Source organism: Glycine max, chromosome 10 (genome assembly GCF_000004515.6).
Source record: "Glycine max cultivar Williams 82 chromosome 10, Glycine_max_v4.0, whole genome shotgun sequence".
Taxonomy (NCBI): Eukaryota; Viridiplantae; Streptophyta; class Magnoliopsida; order Fabales; family Fabaceae; genus Glycine; species Glycine max.
The window spans coordinates 47,446,613-47,465,573 of record NC_038246.2 but is presented as its reverse complement, the minus strand read 5'-3'; the positions used below and the strand labels follow the sequence as shown (position 1 = coordinate 47,465,573).

Sequence of the window (18,961 nt, the reverse complement as noted above, 5' to 3'; positions counted from 1 at the left end):
ATATGTTTGTGATAACTATTTTTTTTATATCATCATAAATATTTTTCACACTCTTTGATTATACATGCAATTGAATACGTATAAGATTAATATTTGCTTCAATATTGATAACGAATATGAAACCTAAGTCTTCATGCTTGTTATCCTATTCTTCCATCACTATGCCAATCCTACCAAATTTTTAATACTTTAAACATATATATTTTAATTTACTATTATCACCAATATATATGAATAGTTTTGTCTTAAATATTAAAGAAAACTATATTTTTCACATTTCAATTATATTTACCCTATAATGCACAATATATACGTGTTAACCATTTTTCATTCTTTAATTCAAAGTAGTAGCAATATAACTTATCAAATTATAAGAGTTCAACTCAATTTTCGCTGAACCTTACCCAGTTACACTACATCGAAAATTTATTTCATGCTACTTTTACACAACAACAGCAAAGTATTATCAGTACCAATAATAGAAAATGGAAAAGATAAAACTATTAATAATATTATGATACGCGTTAGCTGTTAGCACGTGAGGTGGTGATGAAAAGAAATGGAAATCTTGAATTCCTTTTTGTTGTTAATTCCTCCCTTTACAGTATATATATGCCATGAATTTTATATTGCATGATCGAAAATGTTAGAATCATCGTCCCCAACATCCCCCTCCACTCTTTTCGACCCCTTTCTCCGAACTTTTAGAACGATATATGCCCTGCTGAATTGGCTAAGTAGATTTGATTTTGACAAGTTTATGGCAACTTTTCAAAATCTAAGGGGGGGGCATGGAGTGACCACGCCTAGCACAACTAGTAAGAAACGAAAAAATAATATGATTCATATCTTTTTATGAAATAGCTAGGGATGGGACCATTGTGTCACCTTTACATAATTGACAAATTGCACCTCCATATAGAAGTTGGTGGGGGGTTGTGCTAGCTAGTAAGTAAGTGTGTGTGAATTAAGAGAGCTAGGTACATAAAGTTTTCCATGAGAAAATCAACATATATTATGTGTGTGTACTAATATATACACGTCTCATTCGTCTTTTTTTTCACGACCAATAATGTTAGAGAGAGGGGGGAAGAGTGGAGAAAAATCACATCATGTGGATCGGTAATGATGTACAGCCTCTGCAAAGTGCTGTCTTAAAAGAATGGTAGCTTTGTTTGGGAGTAACATCTTAAAGAAAGAAAGAAGGTGCTATAGGATCAAATTTGTCTACTTTGCTCTCCAACCTATAGAAAGCCTATGTTACATTGTTACTAGATGTTATCTTGTGTAGGAATGAAGAGTTAAAATTTGTAAGATTTATGATTTACTTTTTTTTTAACGAAGATTTATGACTTAAATAAATTAAAGTGATATAAATTATTTATATAAGTTTGGAAGGAAAATAAGTGGAAAGAATAGGTCCCTCATTTATTTTAAAAAAAGTGTATATATATAAAATAGATATTATGATCAAAAATATGTATATATGTCTAATGCTATTATATTTTTTAAGGATTGCTATTATAAAATTATTAAAATTAACTTATTTGTTGATTTTTCTAATTTAGCAATTTATTTTAGAATAATTATATATGAAAAAAATATAAGAGTTCCAGAAAAAGAATGGACAAATATTTTTTTACTTAGATATTTGATTGGAAAAAAATGAAAGATATTTTCTTCACCTATTTAGAGTTAAAAATAAAGCAGAAGTCATCATAAGTATGTTTTAAATTGGTGATATAATTCTATGATCAATGTTGACTTAGTGATAAAAAAAAATTAATAATTTGTATGAAATTTTAGGTTCAAATCGATCTCATTATCTCCGCCATGCACCCCAAATAAAAGTTCTACCATGCATCTCAATCTTATAACACACGTTTAGAATATGTATGTAATTTAATTATTTAACTGGTGCAATATAATTTAATTCACTAATTCAAAATGAATCATTTCCTTTCATTATCTCCCAAGTGGATAGAAAGAAAACTTCCCTTTCGTTCTTTTCATTAAGAATAAGAATTCATTTAAGGGTTACCGTAAGAAACTGTACTAAAGATATATATTTCAAAACAAGTCGATGAGCTAGTTATATTTTCATGTCCCCCTTCTACCAGTTACCCCAATCTAAATAAAAGACCAAATAATAATAAAATTTATATTTTGAAATACAATTTTATTATTATTTAAAATTAATTAGACCTCATAAAAACAAATTATTTTTTCTGCAAAAATAAGAATACAAGTTTTTCTGCAAAAATATTGAAAATTAAAAACCTAGCGAGCCATGTGAATAGTTTGCCCCAGCCCCACACTTGTGCATGATTGTAAATAAAAAAAAAATTATATATATATTTTTTTCTTTGTTCTTCTTCACATATCATATTTGATCATTATCTAATTTACAAATATTGTAGTATATATATAAAATGTATGATTATAACTTATCAGAAATAAAAAAAAAAAAAAAAAACGCTAGGTCAAGATCCGCGTAGATCATTGCATGTGCCGTTCATTAAATCAACGACGATTCGAAGGGCACATGGGGGGTGCCCACCTGTATTAGGCTAGCAGAAAATCACATGCAAAATGTTTGACTGTTCAAACCTCTCCCCCAAAATAATTCAGTTTTTAGGTGCCCCTTTTAAATTTTGGATTATTTGTGAGACTTTATTTGAAAGACAAAACATCATACTTTATATTTTCATGATTATTTAAATATTAAAAATGAATTCTAAATATTTAAAAATATGACTTAATTAATAATAGATGATATTTGATTACAAATATGATATTTGATTTGATATGCTCTCCTTTTTTCTCATAATACCGCCCATATTGTCGGTTTTGTAAAAAGTTTATGCACGAAGGTGGGGATGCACGAATAAGTTACACAAATTATTCTATATACTTTTAACAACATCCAATTGAAGATGCATAAAACAGTATTCAATTTACAATTCTTTAACAGTACAGAAATTTAATATTTTGATTTTCATTTACTTTTCAAAATCATATCATTTGAGACTTAATGCAAAATATACGGTGATCACTTTGTTCTTAATCTGTTGTCTTCAAATGGAGAATAATTATTCGGCAAGAGGGTGGTGCGTTACAGAACCAACCAACTGGGTTTGCAAGCGCAGTGGGTGGAGGATGGTGGCTTGATTCCAATGACGAGTTCGTGGAATGAAGTTGCAACTATTTTTGTTTAATTAAAACTCATATTTTAGCTATTATTTTTACCCTTCAAGTTGTTGTAGATTGTATATTAAACATGACTTTCTGAGTTTCTCGATTTCGGTGGGTTGAGCGATGGTGAAATATGAAATTAAAATGAATGTCTTCCATTTTTTTTAATTTCTTGTTTTATCTATAATTGGCATATTTCACACGAGCTTCTTAGGAATTTTGCAAAAAGTCTTGGTAGAAATGAGAGTGGTGGAAGGTGTGGAGGATGAAAGAAGGGAGAGAGATGAGTCAAATGACACTAGGTGAGACTGTGGGAGCAATTGTGCCTTTTCATTTTGTTATTTTTTTATTATTTTAATTTTATATTAATTTATTGTATTTTTATGATGTGTCATACTTTTATTGGATTTGTCTATCGCCTCACATTTGGTGTTGGGTCTACGCAAGTGTTTCTCCTTCAAATGCCCCCTTGTTGATTGAAAATAAATGATTTTTAGCTAAACAAAAGTAATTAGTTTAAATTCCACTATATAAGCATAAGAAAAATCCATTATAAGAATTAAGATATAAATCTTCACAATAAGAGTTAAATCACTATAATTAAGTGAATTCTTGGATTCTTTACTATATTTAATTTAAGTGATATTCTTGAATTCTTTATTCCATGTGTTGGATGCTTTAATTTAAGTGATTATATAAATTCTTAATATAAAATAAGTGGTCAGAAAACTCATTATAAATTTGGTTAAAAACTTAAGAAAATGTTATTTTATGACCCAAAAAAAAATATCACTGCTTTTAATAAAGTAAAACATATTATTAAACTTATAAAAGATAGTAGTATAAAAAACATTGAAATCATATAATAAATAATGTTTTTTTGAGTCATATAATAAATAATCTTGCTATTCATATTATAATATTTTTTCACAATAAATTTTATATATTTTTATCTCTCTTCATTATATTACGTATTATATTATGTGTTTCTCTCTTTTTTTTATAAAATAAGTTGATCTATACATTGACATACATTAATCAGTATAGTAAGCTTCTGATTAGTTTAAATGAAAAAAAGAAATGTGACAATAAAAAAAATATTTAAATTAAAATAAAATATAAAAATGTAAAACTCGCATTCATTTTTTAAAATTTCATTCTACAAAATTAAATCAAACACAAGCTTAAGATTTGACATTATCATCAAATCAACAGTGATACTTTTCTCACAAAATCTCATTTACTCAATATTAAACACCTCGGATAGAGAGAGAGGAGAATTCACCGGAAGAAGAAAGTAGACACGAGGTGACGGGGGTGTGTAGGGGAACAAAAAAGGAAGCGAGAAAAGCGGGTTGAAAAAAATAAAGGACAACTAAGTAAGGGTAGGTTAGTCATTTTAATTTCCTCATTAAACTCATAAGTTGAAAATAACGATGAAAGACAGCGAAAAACCTGAGGAATACGTTTTTGTTCCGCAAACAATAAAAAATAATTTACGTTGTAATTACTGTGGTCTGGCGAATTCACATTGCTCAGAGTTTCCCCTATTTCAAAACTAGAGAAAGGAAATTATCAAAAAAGCACACACCAAAAACCAGTAAAAACTTAAAACTCTTTCTTTTTTCTTGTGTTGCCTTCTCTCTCTCTCTCAAGACTTGTCCTTTTTACAGTTAAGAACTCATTGGAGTGTCAGAACCTGCATGTCCAGAATATAATGCTACAAGAACCCATCTCCTAGAGAGAGAAAAAGTGAGACTTTGTGCGTTAGAGATGTAGAGAGAGAAAATGGGGTAAGGTGTGTTCTGTTCTGCTACTACCACACCTTCATACGAGGTTCTCACTCCCCATTGCCAGATTCCATGTTTTTGGGGTGTGAGTGATGTGAAAATGGATTGAAGTTCGGTGCTTTTTGTGGTTTTCTGCGTCCCCATTTGCTTAGTTTTGTGTTTTCGTCTCATTTGTGTGGTCGGTGTAGTTGGTGTAACTCGTCAAGTTCGTTTCACTTGGCAAGTTCTTGTTGATCTTGTAGGTGTTTCTGTTGTTTTTTCTGAGCTTATCCGTTGTTTTTGATCATGACATAACTCACGAGCGTGCAATGTCTTTTCTTCCTTTTGATGTCACTCACTGTTTCTTGCTTTTCCGTATCTGTAGCCTTCTCTCTCTCTCTCTCCATGTTTGCTTCATCATGTCGTGGATGCCATGGTTTAGTGGAAACAAATTTGATCAGTGATTATTTTGTGTTTTGATTCTACCAAAGTTTGTGGTAGAGATTTTTTCTGCTCATTAACTTGTGTTTTTTGGTCATTTGGTGTGAGTTTTGTTGTTCATCTTCAGGATCTCTAGTTTTCTTCTGCTAATTCTGTCCCCCCGAAAAATGTAGAAAAATGAGATTGTTGTTTAATATGTTCTTGGATTTGGAGAACCATGTTGCACATTCTTTAGGAGCGGGGTGTTACCACTGATTTTACTGTTTTTTTTTTTAACTCTTTCTGGTATTTATTTATTTATGTTTTTGACAGCTGCCGTGATTTTGAATTGTGGGGGTTGCTGGAGCAACAAATTCCATAAACAATAGGGTCCCTGTGGTGTACCCAATTGAGCAGGTAAAGCAAGTAAAACATCCTTGTGGATGTGGAAATTGTATCTAGTTTTCTTATATTAAACCATAGAAGTAAAGTTGGACTTAATGAATATGAGCTATTCTTGTTGTATTAACTGTATGATCATTTACTTGATGTCAGGTAAAATAAGAGGAGAAACAGACCTAAAGGGTCTGAAATTAGATCAACATTGGTGGTCTAGATCCCATATCAAGCTTTTGCAAATCCAATCCAGCTTTACTGCTGTTCTTTGCTGGAGCTATGGCAACCTTGTTACATTCGGAGTCAAGGCGCTTATACTCTTGGTGGTGGGACAGCCACATTAGCCCAAAGAATTCAAAATGGCTTCAGGAGAACCTTACAGGTTTGTCTTTTTCCCTCCTCTATATCTTCAATTCTATGTCTACCATTGTGCTAGAAGAAACTGAATATATTGCTTAGTAAACTTTTCTCATAGAAAAACCCTGTAAACGTGTAAATTTCCATTTTGTTTTAGAAAACATTTGCTGGAACTGAGAATTTGAGATCAGAATGGTGGTCCTTACATTTCATTATGCCATGCACACTAACCTGTGGCTCATTTTCTTACGCCAAATTTCATCAAAATATAGTGACATATTTACACTAAAAAAATTCATAAAAATCCATGGTTAGGTAATCTTTAGGTGGTGTTATTAAGTGTTTATACTTTATGCAGACATGGATGCCAAAGTAAAAGCAATGATCAAGCTTATTGAAGAGGATGCAGACTCATTTGCAAGAAGGGCAGAGATGTACTATAAGAAGCGGCCAGAACTCATGAAATTAGTTGAGGAATTCTACCGAGCATATCGTGCATTAGCAGAGAGGTACGATCATGCGACAGGGGAGCTCTGCCAAGCCCATAAAACCATGGCAGAAGCATTTCCCAACTTGCTGACTGATGATTCACCATGTAATTCTTCAGACACTGGAGCTGAGCCACCGCACACACCAGAAATGCCACATGGCCCACATCCAATTCGTGCATTATTGGACTCAGTTAACCTACAGAAAGATTCATTTGGGTTTTCTTTAATCCAAAATACTTTAAAAATGAATGGAGAGAGTTTAGAAGAATCTGCAAATGGTCTAAGCCGAAAGGGTCTGAAGCAGCTAAATGAAATTTTTGGGTTGTCTCAATTATCAGCTGAAAAACAGAATGTGAAGGCCCAGAATCATGCTGAGTCTGAGCGTTCACAGAAAGCAGAAAACGAAGTTCAAACCTTAAAGAAAGTACTGGAAGATATACAGTCTGACAAGGATTCTATCTTTCTTCAACATCAGAAGAGTTTGGAGAAGTTATCTGAAATGGAAAGAGAGCTTAATAAGGCACAAAAAGATGCTGGAGGCCTTGATGAACGAGCAAGCAAAGCTGAAATCGAAATCACAGTATTGAAAGAAGCCCTAGCAGAGCTTAAATATGAGAAGGATGCCGGTCTAGTTCAGTACAAGCAGTGTGTGGAAAGGATAGCTAGTCTGGAGACTATGTTATCTCTGGCCCAGATGGATGCAAAGGGAAATGATGAAAGGGCTGCCAAAGCAGAAACTGAAGCTAAAAATCTCAAAAAAGAACTTGCCACATTGGAGGCTGAGAAGGATGCTGCTCATCTTCAATATAACCAATGTCTTGAAAAGATATCTGTTTTGGAGGCTAAGATCGCCCATGCTGACGAGTATTCCAGGAAGTTAAATGAGCAAATTGAAAGAACAGAGCTGGAAGTCAAATCATTGAGGAAAGATATTGCTGAGCTGAATGGAGAGAAAGAAGCTGTAACTGTCCTGTACAAGCAGTGCTTGCAGAAAATATCTACATTGGAGAGTGAAATTTTGCTTGCCCAAGAAATATCTGAACGACTAAATAGAGAAATTGAAAGTGGGGCTGAAAAACTAAAGACTGCTGAAAAACATTGTGATATGTTGGAGAAATCAAATCGGTCTCTTCAGCTAGAGGCTGATGTTCTATTGCAGAAGATTTCTTTGAAAGATGAAAAGCTTTTAGAGAAGCATACCGAGTTAGAGAGACTGCAGACTCTGATGCATGCGGAGAAGTCTCGTTTTCTTCATATTGAATCTACTCTGCATACTCTACAGAAGTCATACTCTCAATCACATGAGGAGCAAAGATCTCTTGCTTTGGAGCTTAAACATGGCCTTCAGCTATTGGAGGACTTGGAGCTTTCAAAACAAAGTTTTAAGGAAGAAATGCAACAGATTATGGAAGAAAACAGGACTTTGCATGAACTTAACTTCTCTTCCACCAGGTCATTGAAAAATCAGCAAATGGAAATTTCTGAGCTGAAGAAGATCAAAGAGAAACTTGAACGAGAGTTTGCTGTAAAAGTTGAAGAAAGTAATGTCCTCCAATGGGAATCTCATCAAATAAAGGATGAAATCCTGGGCTTGAATAATAGATACCAGGCTATACTGGAAGAACTAGGCTCTGTGGGTTTGAATCCTAAATCTTTTGCAGCATCTGTGAAGGATTTACAGAAGGAGAATACAATGATAAAGGAGGCTTGCAAAATGGAGCGAGATGAGAAAGAAGCTCTGCATGAAAAGTCAAAGGATATGGATAAGCTTTTGAGTGAAAATGCCTATATGGGATCTTCCCTGTCAAATTTGAAGGATGAGCTGCATGGATTAAGGGATACAGTGAAGAAATTTCAAGAATCCTGTGGTGTTCTGCGGGAAGAAAAATCCATTCTTGCTGCTGAAAAATCATCTTTACTTTCACAGTTACAAATTATCACTGAAAGTATGCAGAATCTATTGGAAAAGAATACCTTGCTGGAGAAGTCCCTTTCTGATGCAAAAATTGAGCTTGAAGGTTTAAGGGCTAAATCAAGTAGCTTGGAGGAATTTTGCAATTTACTGAATAATGAAAAGCACAATCTTCTGAATGAAAGAAATGTCCTGGTATCTCAATTGGAGGGTGTTGAAGCAAAACTAGGTAACCTGGAAAAAAGGTTTACAAAGTTAGAAGAAAAATATTCTGATATGGAGAAAGACAAAGAAAGCCAAGTCTGTCAAGTAGAAGAACTTCATGCTTTGCTTTTGGCCCAAAAAGAAAAGCATGCTAATCATAAACATTCAAGTGAAGCTCGAATGGCCAATTTGGAGAATCTTGTTCTTCGGTTACAGGAAGAACGCCGATTAGGGAAGATAGAATTTGAAGAAGAACTTGATAAAGCTGTTAATGCTCAGGTTGAGATGTTTATTTTGCAAAAGTGTGTTGAAGACTTGGAGCAGAAGAACTTGGGTTTATTAATTGAATGTCAAAAACACATGGAGGCATCAAAATTTTCTGATGAAGTTATCTCTGAGTTGGAGAGTGAAAACCTTATGCAACAGATGGAGCTAGAGTTCTTGTTAGACGAAATCAGAAAGTTCAAAATGGGGATTCATCAAGTTCTTGCAGCTCTTCAGATTGATTCAGGTGGGGGGCATGGCAAAGGGATCAAGCAAGAGGAAATGCCTATATCGCATATTTTCAATAATATTGAGGGCTTGAAAGGCTCTCTTGTGAAAACCCAAGAGGAGAAGCTGCAGCTACTTGTAGAGAATTCTATCCTCCTAACTGTACTTTTGCAACAAGAATCCGAGGGAGAAGAACTGGTGTTAGAGAAAAGGATCCTAGAGCAAGAGTTTGAAAATACAAGAGAGCAGCATGCAATGTTGCAGAAGGTTAAGCTTGAACTTCTGGAGATGAACAAGCAACTTAGGTCTGAAGTGACCAAGGGAGAAGAAAAGGAGAGTGAATTACAGCCCAAATTGGAAGCCCTTCAGGTGGAGTTGATAGATTTGCAAAGAACTAATCTAGTGTTTGAGGAAGAAAATTGTAAGCTACTTGAGGAGAAAAATTTACTACTTGGGAGTGTTTTGGAGCTCAAAGATGCAAAGTTTGCTGCTGAACAAGAGAATAGTGTAATCCTCCATGAGGCACTGGCTCTAAAAAACCTTAGTTTGGTCTATGAGAGCTTTTTCACTGAGAAGGTCTTGGAACAGCGTGCACTTGCTGAACATCTCAGCGATCTTCACTCTGTGAACAGTGACCTTAAACAGGAGCTTGTTCTATTAAGGGAGAAGTTTGAGGTGAAAGAATCTGAAAATGTTTATTTGAAGGAGTCAGTTGAGAGGATGGACAAAGATCTGCATGAAGCCAAAACTGAAAATGACCATTTCAATTGTCAGATTGAGAGTTCAGAGCATCTTCTTGAGAAGAAGAACGTGGAACTGTTAGAAATGGAGGGAAGGCTAAAGGCTGCAGAAATGTTGAGTGCAGAGTTTTGCAGAGATATTGAGAAATTGAAGATGGAAAAACAACAATCAAGACTGATCAACGAAAATCTTGAAAGGCAGATTCTTGAACTATCAGAAGGTTGCATGAATCACAAAAGAGAAATTGAGCACCTTAATGAAGCAAACAGAAGTTTACAGTCAGAGATGAGATGCTTACGTCAAGAAGTTGAACAACAGAGGGCTAGGGAGGAAACATTGAGTTCAGAGCTGCTGGATAAAACAAACGAATTTGAACTTTGGGAGGCTGAGGCTGCTACATTCTATTTTGATCTTCAGATTTCCTCCATTAGTGAAGCGTTGTTGGAAAATAAGGTGAACGAGCTTACTGGAGTATGCATGAGGCTTGAAGATGAAAGTGATGCAAAAAGCTTGGAGATTAAACAGATGACAGAAAGAGTCAGTCTACTTGAAAGTGAAATTGGAGGACTGAAAGGGCAGTTATCTGCATATAATCCAGTCATTAGTTTATTGAAAGAGGATTTTGCTTCTTTAGAACACACTGCCCTAGTTCGGATAAACAAAATGCCTGTTGAATGCAATCAAGAACAAAATGTAATATTCCATGGACTTGTTACCCTCTACAGTTTTGTTTTTTATTCTTTCTTATTAAATGAGGCAAAGAACATATGCAGGAAACATGAATTCTACTTATCCTTGTTTATCATGAATGTTTGTTTGTCCAGGATGCAGTAATTGAAACTTGTCTCCAAGGAAATGGCTATCAAAGTTCAACAGATAACAAAAGCGCTTTGATACCAGATGGGGTTTCAGATTTGCTTAGTGTGAAGGCAAGGATTAGAGCAGTTGAAAAATCAATGGTGGAAGAAATTGAGAGGCATGTGAAGGAACAAAATCTAACCACTACAGCTAACCTAGGAGCTCTGACAAAGGTGCCAAATGTGGAGAATCGCAACAGAAAAGAACTCAAGGATGAGAGCACACATGATGTCAACTCGTGGAGAACAAGAACTGAAAATGGGTCATTGATGAAAGATATTCCACTTGATCACATCTCAGACAATTCAGCCTCCAAAAGCGGCAGGAGAGAGAATAGTGGTGCTGATGATCAGATGCTTGAATTATGGGAAACTGCCGAGCAAGACTGCTTTGATAGTCCCATGGTTAGTGAAGCAATGAAACAAAGTTCTGTTCCAACCGAGGATGTTATTACATACCATCAGTCAGATCATTCAGGTAAATTCCAAAATACCTCCTCAGAATTGGATGTGGAAAAGGAATTGGGTGTTGACAGGCTTCAGCTGTCGAGAAGTATAAAAGAGAGAACTCAAGATGGCAAGAGGAGAAAGATACTGGAGAGGCTTTCTTCCGATGCGCAGAAACTGACCGTTCTCAAGACAGCCGTGCAAGATTTAAAACAGAAAACGGAGACCAAGAAGAGAAGCAAGAAGGGAGCTGGCACTGAATATGAAACAGTCAAAAGACAAATAGACGAAGTTGAGGGAGCTGTTGTGAAATTAGTAGATACTAATGATCAACTGACAAAGGATCTTGAAGAGAGCGCCCCGTCTCTGAACAGGCAGACTTCGGTTGAGTTGGAAAAGAGTAGACACATCCAGAGAAAAAGAATAACCGAGCAGGCACGAAAAGGTTCTGAACAGATAGGAAGGTTGCAGTTTGAGGTGCAGAACATCCAATACACTTTGCTGAAATTGGCTGATGAGAGCAAAGGGAAGAGCAGATTCACTGGAAAAACAGTGGTCTTGCTTAGGGACTTTATTCACAGTGGCAGCAAGAGAACTAGCAAAAAGCGCAACAAGGGGTTCTGTGGATGCTCAAGGCCTTCAACTGATGAGCACTAAGTGAGAAAATGTAGAATATCATTTTGTTGTAAGTATTTTCTTTAATTGATATGTGTCTAATCTTAGCATAATAATTTTTAATTTTAGATGGTAAAGATGCTATTAGGCTTTATCTGATCACAGTAACTTATGTCAGATCTGTATGTTCTAGCTTTCAGAGGACATAACATGTACTGAGCGACATTTTAGCTAAGGAGTTGTGCTGTCATGTTTGACAATGTTTAAGCTATGAAAGCACAGAGCACTTCAACATTTATATGTCTAGTGTGATGGAAAGTTTGTTTCACTTTAAGGCAATCTAAAATCAAGCTGAATTGCTGACTGATTAATGGTGTGTTTGGTTTCACGGTGATTCAAGGAAACCAACCACCTTGTTTCATCACGTTTTTTCACCTTGCCAGAGAGTAGCTTTAAAGATTACGATAATTTCTTCAACATAATTCACCACATTTCCAAACATTCACGAGAAGACAATAGTATCGTTAGAACTGTCCATGATGGCTCCGAGTTCAATTTTAGTTTTAAATAGTCCTAAGGTTTTTCTTTTTAATAGTAAAGTCATACATACAGTTATGCAGTATTGTGATATATGTTGTGTGAACAAGCAATATTCCACTGGTAAAAAAGAAAATAAAGATGTAAGCAGCATTCTATGGAGGCACCTCTTTTTTAAACATTGGAAATATTCTACCTATTATTTGTTGAATTTAAAGGAATAACTTGTAATAAAGGTACTTTTGTAAATTAAAAAAATGAAGGGAAAAATCTAGTTTGAATGTTTGATTCATATAAAAGAACCAAACAAAATCTCTAATTTAATTCTTATAAAAAGAATCAGAATGGGTGAAAAATTATGAGATGAATCCTCCCAAAATATTTAAAAAGTTCAAACAGATATGCATTTAAGTTCTTTTTGTGTGTTATTTTTATAAAGAGATTGAAATCATTGTCTTCTTTTATGTTTCATTTTTATATTTAAATTAATTATTATTTATTATGAATTTTAGTTATAATATAATTTACAAATTTAAAAATATTTATTTATTATAAGTTAAATCTTGTGTAATGCATGAACTAGAATATTAATCAAAACTAAAAATTGGCATATTGACAGTACAAAAATACATTTAAGATGTAACTTAAAATGATGTTTTATTGATGATAGACGGTAGTATAAGAATGAATTGAATGGAAAATGTGACACGTCTAGTTGTTAAAATTATGTTATGTTATTTATTTAATATAGTAAAATATATCATTTTTATTGGAATTTTATGCCTATCATTTTATAATATATTTATATTTTAAAATACTTATATTTTGACAAGTCATATCTATTATTTTACCCCGATCATAAAAATATGAAGACTGGCGCTGATTGCTTAAATTGAACTGCGTAAAACTGCTAAGTGGACAATCTAATAACTGTCAACATAATGTTGCAGTTGCACCTTATGTTGACAGTTGCACCAGCTTGTATTTGATAAATCTAATAACATTTTTTCGGTTTTCACTTAACAAAATAATAAATAAATGATTCATCATTATTGAAATAATAATATATTAAGATAGGAATTCAGCAAAACAAATATTAAGATAGGATTTGAATCCTTGAGAAATGCTAATAACACATTCATTGTGCAATTTGATTTTGTTTTTAGACGTATAATAATAATAATAATAATAATAATAATAATAATATTTAGTTTTGTTTGATTTGAATGTAATATTAAATACGAACCCAACCAAAATACTTTGAGCTTACAAACAAGTTTGTAGAGATGTGGAGTTGTGTGCATGAGATTGGGTAAGTAGGCAATGTATAGTGCAATGGGTTTTAAACATAGAAGAGAGACATTTAGATAATTTATCAAAGATAGTATTTTATTTTATTTTTTGAATTTATTCACTTATTAATCAAAGAAACCTATTTTGTATCTACACTTTTTAGCCGCTCCACATAATCTTACGAATTCTATTGTCAATCCTAGTCAAGAGAAGCACGTTAGATTTTGAGAGACTTAAGCACCATAGATATGTTTTTGAGTTAAGGTCACACGTATTAGACTTTTTATTTAAGATTATAATTCCAGATCAATTCGTTGACATGGGTTCCTAATTGACGTGGCTTCTAAACAGTAGAGCCTTTATAAAGGAGCACTTTGATTTTAAATTGTTAAAAAAGAAAATGATAGGATTTTTAATAATATTCTAGATATTCCACACACACTCACAGTCACATTTATTTGTCAGTTTTGTAGGCGCTTCCAAAATTAATAATTTCACCCCGCAATGAAATTGGAACACCTAGAACCTATTACTTCATAGTAAATCATGGCGGCTGCCGGCTAGCAACTTATATTGTAATTTAGTGCATAGTTTTTCTTGATCCCTACTCCAAGCATACCACTCCTCTACGTATTGGTTTCTCAGCGCATAATAAGTAGGCCGAAGCTCAAAGCTTTTTCCCAAGCAACATACTCTATCTAGTTGGTCACACATGGAGGGAGCTACTATCTGTTCCACAACAGATTCCATAGAAGAGGGTTTTGATTTGACCCAAATCTCTCTTCGACCCATTAGTCTTGATGATCTTGATGATCTCATGTTGTGGACCACTGATGAAAAAGTTGCAAGGTATTGCACTTGGGAACCTTACACTAGCAAAGAGGATGGCATCAACTTCATCCAAAACATAGCAGGGAAATCTCTATGGTTCAGAGCAATTTGCCTCAATAACCGTGCAATTGGGTGTATTGATTTTTTCTCATGTGAGGGCCAGCGTAGAAACAGGCACAAATCTGTTGAACTTGGTTACGCTTTAGCCTCCATATACTGGGGAAAAGGGATTGCAACACATGCTGTGAAACAAGTGATTAAAGTTGCATTCAGCGAGTTTCCACACTTGGAGAGGCTTCAGGCTCTAGTTGATGTGGAAAATGTGGCTTCTCAGAAGGTGCTGGAGAAGGCTGGTTTTCAAAGGGAGGGTGTTCTCAGGAAGTATGTGGTCATTAAAGGAAAAAGTAGAGATATGGTTATGTTCAGTGTTCTTTCCAACGATCCTCTAAGTTGATTTGTTTGAAGCATGTCAACTTACTGGTCTGCCATTTGGAATGCACAGATGACTTGAATATATGAATAGATGCTACAAGCACATTTGGCCAATAATACTCTTGTAGTTTACTTTGAAGATGACATGATGTTTTTATGTGTAATGAAATGTTTAATTTAATAAAAGATAAAAAAGAATTAATTAAGGATCACATGCTCTTGAGAAAATTTACTTCACAAAAAGAAAAACAGAAAATCTCCATCTTTCAACAGAGTAGAATTGGTGAAATTTTCCGCTTAGACAAAAAATGTTGTTACTGGCCTTGTCTAAACTTATTAACTTCACTACTGAATTGAATAAAGATTCCGAAAATCATTAAAGTTTTACTCCTCATTTCATAAGTTTCAATACTTCATTTGGTTAAATGTTAAATATTACTCCGACGATCATGCATACTTAACGTTATAAATTTAAACAATAAGCACTTGGCATACAAATTTGAAATTCAAAAAACAAAATTAACAAGTCATAGTGTAATAAAAAATACATAATAACAATATAATGTTATCGATATAAGCAAGCAAATCTGATTTTGGGTTCTAAACAAAACCCAGATATATATTACGCACCAAAAATGTCTTCTCGTTGTCTAAACAAAACTGTCACTCAGCTTACACAGAAACATTTGACAGAACAGTAAGTTTGTAACTTAAATTTTCAATGATAACATAAGAAACAGAAAACCTAGAACAATTTGAATATGCATTATCACTAAATCAAGCTCCAACAATTTCAGTGGGTTCCTCTGCCACTATTTCATCAGCAGGTCTGTCTACCTTTGCACCAACATCCTCGGAGTAATCTCCATGAACCTACACGGACCAAACAGCAAAGGCATCAAACCAATCCACCAAACATGGGAGCAAGTGAAACAGAATTTCTTGCCAATAAATGTTAATTGGCAAAAGGGTCAACGAATCATAAGATTCAATAAAGGAGATGAACATAAAAGAAAGAAACAAACTGGGCTAAATTTCTATTTTAGTTTACATAATAACAGATCATAGGGAAATTGGTTTTATCTTAAACCGAAAAATATACTAGAACTAATAAAGAAACATCCTCTGAAATTAGCACTAATCCATCTATTCAAGCAAAGACTGCATGAAACTAGTACATCAGTACGAATAGCTAAGAGTGTGTTTGGTTTACCATTAGCACAATTGCCTAGCATGCAACTTATTTCTCAAAAAGCAAGTATTAGTTTAATATTCTAATGGAAAACCAAACTCAGACTAGACAACCAAGTTTATTATTAAAAAATTACCTCCATCAGTTTCCCAAGATCAAACTTAGGAGCTTTCAGGATCTTGACTTTACGAACAAACACATTCTGCAGAGGGTAAATACTAGATGTTGCCTTCTCGATCTCTTTTCCAATAATCTCAGGAATAAACTTCCGGACCAACTCCTTCAAATCACATGCTGTTGCCTGGTTGGTCATGATCTCCCTCATCTTCCTACGAATCTGAAAAGATAAAGGTGTAATTTTAATTACTACATGGAATATTATATAAGAAAACACAACATACTCTGTAACCACTAATTTCTTCTAGTTATTATATATATGCTATAGAGAAGGGCAACCAGTAGCATGTGTCCAGGATACCATGTTGACTTTGTACCATAAGTTTCCGTATTAAAAACTTAAGAGATTGTTAGTAAACAGAGATGTAGCATCTAACTACCAAACAGAGTATATACCTGTCTAATCTGGCTTGATTGTGCATAACAGGTTCTCTTCACCTGGTTAGCTCTTCTCTTGGTAAATCCAATGCAAAACATCCTCAATGTGTAATTATCAGTTGTCTTCACATCCACATGGGCTTCAATAAGAGTTTGCCATTTTCGTACCAATGACCTCAGCTTGTCTGTTGTGAAATCCATTCCCTAGAAATTCAAAGAATAAACAGAAATTCAAATTTGATGTATAATGCAATACAATATTACAATCAAAAGAAGCTTCAGGCATCACCCATCATACCCAGAAATTTGTCAGAACATTCTTCCCTTGCACATCTTCAGCTCTCAACCTAATCTTCTTGAATGCATGATCCTCATCCCCTTGAAGATCAGCCAAGGAGACCTCAAACACTCTATGCTTGAGTCCTTCAGAAGCAATCTGTTATTTGAAACAATCACAGTCTACATGAGCATACAAAGTTCATAACACCAAGTCACACACCATAATATGCTTGAAAATAAGCGACAGTAAGCAGACCCTTGGAAGATTCATAAACCCTCGTTCTCCAATAGAAACAAAATGCAATAAGCACACACTATAAACCAGTATTATTTTTTCCCATATCCTATAGAGATTTAACGAGAACAGAAAACCTCATAAGAAGGAGCTACAATTCTGTTTAGCTTCTTTGTTCACACAGTAAATAAAAAACTAAACGCACTAAAACAGTAGAGAAACAAAGTCCTCTGGCAAATGATAGCATACATTTATAATAGATCCAACTCAACAATTAGCACATAGGGCCAAGCTATATCAAAACAAATTTCTCATTTTCAAGATTTATGCAACTGACCCACAACACAAAACCAATAATATTCAATTAAAAAGGGAAAATCCCAATTCCCTGTTGAATATTCGAAAAGCAGTACCTTGGTACCCTGAGTACGAGAGACGAGGGTTTTGCCAACATTTTTCACTTGAAAAACAGAAGGAGCCTTAATGTCATACCAATCCTTCTTGGCAAAGGGATCAGCTCTGCACATTCACACACAAACCAAACACGTCATTGAATTTTGAATGTTAAAGCAAAAACACAAATAAAACAGAGAAAAGGGGAAAAGAAATGGAAGATACTAACGCCTTCTTCTTGCCACCCTTCTTCCCCTTGGAGATGCGCTTGTTCTTTCCGACGGCCATGGCTCACTGTTTGCGGTGCGAATAAAAGCAGCTGCGGATGATAATAGCAACAACAATGGCACCCAAAAAATCCCAAACCCTAACCTTTTATATACCTCTCTTTTTATCTTCAGTGTGAATAATTTAGGGTTTTTCTGATGCCAACATTCATGGGCCTGGACCTGGGCCCAATTTCATGGACCTCATCTGAAGATTGTAAAGCCCGTTTAGGAAAGCCTATTTTAAATCAAAATTTGCTATTTTTAAATTAAGAATCTTAAGTTACACTCGGAAAATAATCATACGCAGTTATAAGGTACATAAAGGGTAAGTTTTTTAAAACTTAATAAAAAAATATTTTTTTATAAACAGATAGGATTTAATTCTTAAGATAAGTAGAAATTTGTTTATTTTATCAAAATAAATATATTTTTCATTAAATAAGTTTAAACAAACTGATCCAAATTATTTGAAAATTTTAGAGTTTCAGTTTTTCTATAAAAAAAATTTCAATATCCCCAACAAAGCAAATAATAATTAGAAGACACAACTCTGGAAAACATTTTGCTTTGCTACAATTGATTTATTTTTTTAAAAAATAGTTTGTTGCATGCTGAAATCATAGGATCCCACAACAAGTGATAGCCCAATCATGCCTAAGCCCAACTTCACGTACATTATAATTTCCATCAGGCCCGACAAGTCTACTATTACTTTCCAGGGGATTCTATTCCACCTCTATTTTCTCTTTGCATCCTCTCTTTTTTATACAGTAACTTGTATTCTAATAGTAATATTTTTTGTATGATTTTCACTTTATCATTTCATAAATTAATTTTAAAAATATAAAAATTATATATATATATATATATATATATATATATATATATATATATATATTTAAGAAGTCTCTTTTAAGATTTAATTTCTATAACTCAAATTTTTAATATTTCAAAAACTTACTTTTAGAACACACTTTGAATAACCACAAATGAGATTCCAATACTAATAAAAATTATATTCCGATTGAGGTGTTGAGAGGTCAATAAAA

The 18,961-nt window shown here is 33.8% G+C and overlaps 3 protein-coding genes across 7 annotated transcripts; 2 read left to right on the top strand and 1 right to left on the bottom strand.

Moving 5' to 3' along the window:
• Positions 1–4,842: 4,842 nt before the first annotated feature.
• Positions 4,843–12,190, top strand: LOC100500394 (protein NETWORKED 1A). Of its 5 annotated transcripts, none has more exons than XM_026124172.2 (5): positions 4,843–4,988; positions 5,718–5,801; positions 5,940–6,162; positions 6,496–10,670; positions 10,802–12,190. In XM_026124172.2, the coding sequence occupies exons 3-5, from the start codon at positions 6,060–6,062 to the stop codon at positions 11,936–11,938; spliced, it is 5,415 nt and encodes a 1,804-aa protein (XP_025979957.1). In that variant the 5' UTR covers positions 4,843–4,988; positions 5,718–5,801; positions 5,940–6,059; the 3' UTR covers positions 11,939–12,190. The 5 variants fall into 5 exon arrangements, with proteins under 5 accessions (XP_025979957.1, XP_025979956.1, XP_025979955.1 ...); XM_026124171.2 differs by having other exon boundaries at positions 4,843–4,993; XM_026124170.2 differs by having other exon boundaries at positions 4,844–5,031.
• A 2,215-nt stretch (positions 12,191–14,405) lies between these two features.
• LOC111043201 (acetyltransferase (GNAT) domain-containing protein) lies at positions 14,406–15,193 on the top strand. The gene has a single exon (NM_001250435.2). The coding sequence runs from the start codon at positions 14,439–14,441 to the stop codon at positions 15,009–15,011; it is 573 nt and encodes a 190-aa protein (NP_001237364.1). The 5' UTR covers positions 14,406–14,438; the 3' UTR covers positions 15,012–15,193.
• A 326-nt stretch (positions 15,194–15,519) lies between these two features.
• On the bottom strand, positions 15,520–18,005 carry LOC100818730 (40S ribosomal protein S3a). Its single transcript, NM_001289223.2, has 6 exons — positions 17,873–18,005; positions 17,664–17,769; positions 17,035–17,172; positions 16,755–16,940; positions 16,318–16,518; positions 15,520–15,862 (listed from the first exon to the last, which is right to left on the bottom strand). The coding sequence occupies exons 1-6, from the start codon at positions 17,929–17,931 to the stop codon at positions 15,767–15,769; spliced, it is 786 nt and encodes a 261-aa protein (NP_001276152.2). The 5' UTR covers positions 17,932–18,005; the 3' UTR covers positions 15,520–15,766.
• Between the last annotated feature and the right edge of the window lie 956 nt (positions 18,006–18,961).

Bases quoted from the DNA above. Each gene is read 5' to 3' on its own strand.
- LOC100818730 (NM_001289223.2), bottom strand. From the start codon at position 17,931: ATGGCCGTCGGAAAGAACAAGCGCATCTCCAAGGGGAAGAAGGGTGGC. The intron at 16,941-17,034 runs GTATGATGGGTG...TTGAATTTCTAG, and splicing joins ATGTTCTGACAAATTTCTGG to GGAATGGATTTCACAACAGA. The intron at 15,863-16,317 runs GTAATTTTTTAA...TGGTCCGTGTAG, and splicing joins ATCTTGGGAAACTGATGGAG to GTTCATGGAGATTACTCCGA.
- LOC100500394 (XM_026124172.2), top strand. From the start codon at position 6,060: ATGGCAACCTTGTTACATTCGGAGTCAAGGCGCTTATACTCTTGGTGG. The intron at 6,163-6,495 runs GTTTGTCTTTTT...TACTTTATGCAG, and splicing joins GCTTCAGGAGAACCTTACAG to ACATGGATGCCAAAGTAAAA. The intron at 10,671-10,801 runs GTAATATTCCAT...TTGTTTGTCCAG, and splicing joins AATGCAATCAAGAACAAAAT to GATGCAGTAATTGAAACTTG.
- LOC111043201 (NM_001250435.2), top strand. From the start codon at position 14,439: ATGGAGGGAGCTACTATCTGTTCCACAACAGATTCCATAGAAGAGGGT.